The 7,865-nt window shown below is 29.2% G+C and overlaps 1 protein-coding gene across 1 annotated transcript; it reads left to right on the plus strand.

Annotated features, from left to right (window-relative positions):
- The first annotated feature begins 1,441 nt into the window (after positions 1-1,441).
- LOC105623200 (protein claret segregational) lies at positions 1,442-7,359 on the plus strand. The gene is made up of 4 exons (XM_012204599.1): positions 1,442-2,454; positions 3,139-3,436; positions 4,332-4,606; positions 6,951-7,359. Exons 1-4 carry the CDS (start codon positions 1,442-1,444, stop codon positions 7,357-7,359), a joined length of 1,995 nt encoding a protein of 664 aa, XP_012059989.1.
- The last annotated feature ends 506 nt before the right edge of the window (positions 7,360-7,865 follow it).

Genomic DNA, 7,865 nt, shown 5'->3' on the forward strand with positions numbered 1-7,865 from the left:
CTTTTACAGTGAGCAGTGAGGGGCCAATCAGTTTGATCATAAGGCCACAACTCTCGAACGTCTATCTTCGTTGCTCTCAGCCACTTCCCAGCTTATCGTGATGACCAATCAATTCACCACTAGAAAAGAAGAAAACTCCGCGATTATTTCTTTCTCTTTCTATCAAATCTTCAGCTTCTCTCTGTCTATCTTATAAGTCTATGCTTGTGTCATCAAATGGAAAGCATTCTATATGAACCAAATATTGATTTATTATCTCCTGTCTTGAAAAGTGAACGATGTATCGTAAAGACTTAAATACAATAGGCACAGGCAATAGGCACAGGCAATAGGAAATAACGAGCCGTCCAATCAGAGTTCTGGGATGTAATATCGAACTTACACTCTAGATTGGAACTTACACTCTGATTGGATGGCTCGTTATTCCCTGTTGCTTGTGCCTATTATGTTTAAGCCTTAAGAAAAGTGAACATTGCTATGTAGTTTACATCCACTTTGTCAGAGGGCAGTAGTGCGCGGCAGCATTTTGCGGTTACAGGTTTTGATCCGGTTTGTCCTCTCTCAAGTTTCTCTGTTTATAGATATTATGGTTGCGTTCAGTATTCAACTGTTGCGGAGCGGATCCTTAACGCTTACAGCTATTGGATGATTAGAATATTCTACAAGAATATACCAATAAACAACGAATACTCACGGATCCGCTCCGCAAGAGTTGAGTCTGCTGAATGTGACCCAATCACACTTTTGTTCAAATAAGTTCAAATGTAGTTATATTATTAACCGTCACTGCTATAAGGATTTTACATAAGGAGCGAAGCATCATTTTGTTTTCTTTGTTTTATACATATTGTGTTTGTAATTACGAGAATTTTATTTTTCTCTTTTATGAAAAAACGTTCTTTTGTAGAGCGAAAAGGTATGTAAATATTACGTGAACTTTAAATAATTATATGGTAAATAATAATTGATCTCTCTCTCGAGAGAGAGAGAGACACTACCGTGTCTCTTGAAACTTTATAGAATTATTTGTTGCAATTGTAAGATTATCATTGTGAACGACGAAGTTTCTTTTATTAATTATTGTGTATGTTATTATTAATTGTTTTTTTGTCTTTTCTTGTTTAAACAAGATATATAGATATGTATGACATTTGATGATGAATATTGAGTTGGATTTTGTAAATATAACTTTAAATATCTTTTATTTATTTTTAAAATATTGATTTTTTGAACGTATATTTAATCTAAATGAGAGCAAAATATAAATACCTATATTATTTAATAATTGTTTCAGAAAATTTTCTTTTTCTTTAGTGTGCACGATTTGCTAATATATTTCCTTTCCTTTATATTAAGTATATATTAAACTTACTTTAAATTAATTTTCTTTTGTTTAATACTTTTCAATTTTGAACTTTTTCCTACCAACAGCATTTGACAGATGGAATCTCGTTTACCGAAACCAAAAATAATGATAAAAGCGAATAGTATAACAGATATAAGTGTTAAGAATAATAGTCATAAAGTAACAAAAAGTAATATATCAACTTCAACATCAATGATAACGTCAACAATAACGTCGACATTAACCTCAACATCAGTAGGTACAGCTAGCATGAAATCTATGACTGAAAACAAATTACCAGTTAAACAAGCCTTAGTTCGAGCAAAGACATTATCTACAATCACACGATCAAATAATGTGCAGAAAGCAGTAAAACGAACAGCTACTAATGTAGTGCATGGAGAAGCAAAGAAAGCTTTTGTTAAACCTGTTACTAAAGCACTAATGGACAAGCCAATTAATAATGTATTGATGACTAATAATACGGTGAAGAAGGTAAATAAAATCATTCAAAATGACAAGGATAATAAGACAGGCAAATTAAATAAATGGGATATGCGAGGTCGTTTGGCACAGGCAAATGATAAGTTATCAGTTGCACAACGAAAGAATAAAGACACAGAGTCAAAATGCAATATGCTCCAAGAATTGGTAGATACTCTAAAAGCTAGTGAAACTGCATGTAAAACTGAAGCAGAAAAACTTGAAGTTTTAAATAACACTTTGACTAATGAACTTCAGACTCTAACAGAGGAAATGTTTACAATTAGAAAAAATGAAGAAGATTTAGTCAAACAATTGAAAGAATCAAAAGAATTATGCACAAGTCTTTCTTGTACATTGAATGAATTTCAAGAAAAATATAAGAGTCAAGAGGTATTGAACTTGGAACAAACTAAACAATTAACAGTTTTGAAATCAGATTTAGAGTTGCAGGAAAAGTTAAATAAAGATTTGAATATTGTCAAAGAAGAATTACAAGCATTAACTCATAAAATGGATAAAGATCGTAGAGTATTGCACAATACTATACAAGAATTAAAAGGCAATATTAGAGTATTTTGTAGAGTTCGCCCAAGAACTCCTAAGGAAATTGAACAAACGAAAGTGTAAGTAAAATGTGCTTTGTATTTTAGTAGCATGATTATTGACTTAACATATTTGCAATATTTAATTACCAATATTTTGGCATTAAACTGCTAGTAGGAATAATTATTAGGAAAAAATTAAAGTGCTTTTAAGATAATATACATATAGGATCATTATACTTTTATATAGGTCATTATATTTTTTCAGCTGTATTCACAATTTCTATAGAGCAAAGATCTAATGTTTATGTGTTTTAGCATTACTGCTTTATTTTAATCTATTTGGTTCTATATTTTTGTCTTTTAAAATAATGATGGCAAAAATATAGTTCAAAGTTAATTTATATATACTTGTAATTTTTTACTTATATTTTATAAATAACTACAGAATGATTTTTTGTAAATACAGTTAAAAAGTAATTTGTAAAAAATGCATTAAAAATATGGAAAAATTGTTTTTGTATAAAATTTTGTTTTTTAACAAGATCGAATTCGAAAATAAAGAAATTAATGCGTTTTCTTTATTTTAAATATGTTTCTAATAACACTTTATTTTCACATTTTAGTGAGTTTGTATAGGTTGTATTAATTATTTTGAATAAAAATTAGTTTTATTTATAAGAAATTAATAGAAGAAAAATTAATGGAATAATTTTGATATTTTATTTGATTTGTATTTGAATAAAATTAATGTTTTTTTTATAGGCTGTGTAATATAAACTTTATAGATGATTGCACTATTGAAGTAGGCAAATCAGATGGATCAGATGCAATCGGCTGCAGTCGGAAGTTGCGAGGAATAAAACAAGAATTTTCGTTCGACAAAGTATTCACTCCCAATGCATCGCAGGCAGATGTATTTGAAGAGTTATCCCTTTTAGTACAATCAGCCTTGGAAGGATATAATGTTTGCATATTTGCTTATGGCCAGACTGGTTCTGGTAAAACATATACAATGGAAGGGGAATGTGAATTACAAACCGAAGGCATGATACCTAGAACAGTATGTTCTTATATATTTACAATATAATTATAAATGTGAAATTGATAAATTCTAGTTTACAGTACTAGTTTAGGTTCGTACATTTTTGAGATTCAATAATTTGTATTCGTAACTTGACGGTTTACGTATAGAAACACAATTTCGAAAATTACGTAATACACATTCAGTCGCACGCATATTTGTATGTATGTTCACATATATGCGTATGCGCGCGCGCTGTTCCATTTAACATGACCATTCTTTGTAGGATGTTTGTAGGATATGGTCGAGTCAAAAATAAAATTTAAACAAAAGTTGAATGGTTTGACACAAATAATAGTAAAATCAATTTTCGAAAAAAAAAAGTTTTTCAAGATCATAATCATTTTTTTAAATGGAATTATATGATTTTTTTTTTAGATAATGTGATTTCTCTGATTATTCCGTAAAATATTAATTGATATTTCATAAAAGCATATTAATTGAAGATATTGACAAATAGTTTTTGGGCAACGCCAACAATTATTTAATCGTTGGTGAAACGGCCCTTTATCTGGCACATTTTTACATGAAATGTAAAATATCTCTTAAATTATTTATCTTTGGTAACTGTACTTTGACTTTTATGCGTAGAATAATGAGATCAATAATTATAAACAAAGATGGATGGATCAAGATTTTTTATTTCGAATCAAACTTTTTTTCGAATACAAATCGAATCAATTCGAATCTGAATCGAATCTGGGAATTGATTGTATATTTTGAAATTGCACACGCACACGCATATGTGCGCGCGCGCTTGTTAGTATGCTTTGTGCATGTGTAATTAAATTACACTTTTATATAAGTATAACTAATTTAATGTTTTTAAAGAATTTAAGTTATTTTTATGTAAATTGTTATGTAAATTTTTCAGGTACGTCACATATTTAAAGAAATGAAACAGTTTGAACTCCTTGGTTGGGAGTATCAAATAGAAGCAAGTTTTCTAGAAATTTATAATGAACATATTGTTGATCTTCTTGATTCTCAATCAAAAATACACGAAATACGAATGGTTGATAATAAAAGTCAGGATTTATATGTTAGTAATCTTCAAGTAGAAGAAATACATAGTCCTGAAGAATTGCATAAATGTCTTCAAATTGCACAACGTAATCGAGCTGTTGCGGCTACTCAATCAAATGAACGGTAAGTATATTTAGTTTAAATTGTAGTAAAAAGTTACAAGAAACAAAATTTTTTTTATCTCTCTTTTTAATTAAGTATCGAAATCTATAATTAAACTATTATTGGGTATATAATTTAATATAAAATTTAATTTGGAATATATAATAATTTATATTCTAATTGATTCAAATTGATAACAAATGGACTAATCTTGAATATTGATAGTTAATTGTCTATTGTTTATTAATATTAAAAATTAAAAAATATATAAAGATATCAATGTGTATAATAAATAATAATAATATTAAATTTTGACCTATTAAATATTGTCATCAATCATTTTCAGTGTACATTAATTAAGATATACATAATATATACAGGATGTTCCCAAAAGGCATACCAAATTTTAGGAGTAGTATTCGATAACAAATCAAAAAGTCTTAATGAACAGTACTCCGAAAAATTTCTGAATTAAGCATTTTCTTCTGTGAAAAATAGAAAATAAATTAATCTTCAATAAATGTTCAATGCTTTCGACTCATGTACAATTCGGCATGTTTTATCATTGAAGGTCAAAGATTCCAGGTTTATTTCGTATTTATTGACAACAGTTTCCAAGTCTTTTAATTCATTCACGGACACTCGTATGTGACCACCTAATTATGCAGGTTTGCAGATTGTTGTATTCAACTTTGAATTGTGGACCGTGTCTAGTGTTGTGTTATCTGAAAAATGACTAATTTTTACACAAATTCTGAAATGACGGATATTCATTTTATGTATGACAATGGGCAATGCTTCAAAAGCAGCACGCTTGTATCATGCAGCTTACCCGAATTGCCGACATCCAAGTAGAAGAATGTTTAACAAAATTCATCAACGCTTACATGAGACCGAACAATTCAAACCAAATTTAATTGCGATAAACCGCGACTTGTTAGAACTCCTGCATTCGAGGAAAATATTTTTCGCACAATTGAAGAAAATTCTGAAATATCTTATCTATGTGTGAGAATCACCCTGCAAAAAAGATCAAGCCATCACACTATGTGAAACATTTTACATGATCAACTTTTGCATCCCTATCATGTACAGCATCCTGTTCAGGCTCTTCTACCAGTTCCAGTTGATTTGCAACAACGGATCACTTTTGTCAATGGCTTCTTCATCGATGCAGTCAAGATCCACAATTTTTGTGCAATATTTTGTTTACTGATGAGACATCCTTCATCAGAGATGGGATCAATAACATACATGTTGGGAAGATGAAAATCCTTATGCTAGCATCATGACATCAGTATCGTTTTTTTTGTGAATGTTTGGGCAGATATTTTTGAAGACCATCTAATCTTACATTTTGCCTAATAGACTAACAGGACAAGTGTATCTTAATTTTCTCGAAAATAATTTATTTGAACTTTAGGAGATATTCCTTTATAATCTAGACAACGAATGTGATTCATGTACGATGATGCCTACCCATTTCCTCGTTAATGTCAAATGCTATTTAATCGATCGTTTTCAAGAAAGGATAGAACGTGTGGCGGTCCAGTTATAGCTACGTCGCTCACCGAATTCAAATTCATTTGGAAATTGGATTATTATCTATGGGGACACTTGAAGAGCACGGTATATGCCACATCAGTTGATACAATAGAATTGAATTGACCCAAAGAATTGAAAACTGTTGTCAATAAATACGGAATAAACCCGGAATCTTTGAACGTGTTCGATCTTCAATAAGATGTGCCGAATTGTATATTGAAATTGAATGGACGGAGGGCACATTGAACATTTATTGTAAATTTAAGTTATTTTCTATTTTTCACAGAAGAAAATGCTTCATAACTCAGAAATAAAAAGTTTTCGGAGTACTATTTATTAAGAACAGTTATTCTTTTTAGTTTGTTTTAATGAGTACTAGTTTTAACGAGACCTACATACTCTTAAATTTGGTACTATCTTTTGAGAACATCCTGTGTGTGTGTGCGTGCATGCGGGCGTGTGTGAGTGCGTGCGTGCATGGGAACACCCTGTGTGTGTGTGTGTGTGTGCGCGCGCGCGCGTGTGTGTGTGTGTTTCAAATTTAAATCATTAATTCTAAGACGTTTTATAATTATAGTTATTTGAACAGTTAAATTTATACTGAGAATGACCGATATTTAATAGGAAATAGAAATGTTTAATATTATTATTATTATTATTCGTATATATTGACATCTTTGTATATTTTTTGTATTTGTAATATTAATAAACAATAGGCAATTAGTTATTAACCTCCAGGCTCGTTAGTTCATTTTTCATATGAATTGTTACTCATTAAAATCATTTAAATTAAGTATTAATTTTAAATTTTGTATTCTAGATCATCTAGATCACATTCCGTGACAAGAATACGATTAATTGGTACACATATCACAAAACAAGAGATATCGATAGGAAATTTGAATTTAGTCGATTTAGCTGGATCCGAACGTTTAAAGACCGAAGAAGCTGTTAGAACTACAGAAACAAAAAATATTAATAAATCTTTGGCAAATCTTGGTAACGTCATTTTAGCACTTTTAAAGAAACAGGAACATATTCCTTATAGAAATTCTAAATTGACTCATTTATTGATGCCTTCTTTGGGAGGCAATTCAAAAACTTTGATGTTACTAAATGTATCTCCATTAGACGAATGTTATAACGAGACATTAAATTCGCTAAGATTTGCTAGTAATGTCAATAATTGTAAGACTGAAAAAGTTAAACGAAGCCGAATGATTTTATAAGATACGCTAACTAATAAATTTAGAATGTGCCCAGATTAAAGAATAGTACACATTAACTACATATTTATATACATATATATACATTTTTTATAACTACAAATATAATTTAAAATAACTTAAGGGAAACATTCTGCGATTGGTGGCAAAATCATGATGAAGTCTGACATTAATAATATAATAATTCAAGTTGTTGAAAATACATTATTAAAATAAATAACATATTATTGAAGAAAAAGTTTATAAATGTTAAATATACAATCTAATCATTTTACTAATATATAATTAAACCGTTTATTATTTTACAAATAAAATAGGTCTATTTTATATTGTGTCAAATTATAATGTAGCACATAATATTACATATGTAAACAACCTTTTTTTTAAATTTTCTTTAGTTTATATCGCTATTAGATTTATATATTTGGACATTTAAACAGACACATATAATGTGGAAATAAAAATTGACATTTAAAAAAAATTGATATTTTAGTTAATACTTTTTTTAG

This window comes from Atta cephalotes, assembly GCF_000143395.1.
Source record: "Atta cephalotes unplaced genomic scaffold scaffold00054, whole genome shotgun sequence".
In the NCBI taxonomy this organism is placed as follows: domain Eukaryota; kingdom Metazoa; phylum Arthropoda; class Insecta; order Hymenoptera; family Formicidae; genus Atta; species Atta cephalotes.

Bases quoted from the DNA above. Each gene is read 5' to 3' on its own strand.
- LOC105623200 (XM_012204599.1), top strand. From the start codon at position 1,442: ATGGAATCTCGTTTACCGAAACCAAAAATAATGATAAAAGCGAATAGT. The intron at 2,455-3,138 runs GTAAGTAAAATG...TTTTTTTTATAG, and splicing joins GAAATTGAACAAACGAAAGT to GCTGTGTAATATAAACTTTA. The intron at 4,607-6,950 runs GTAAGTATATTT...TTTGTATTCTAG, and splicing joins GCTACTCAATCAAATGAACG to ATCATCTAGATCACATTCCG.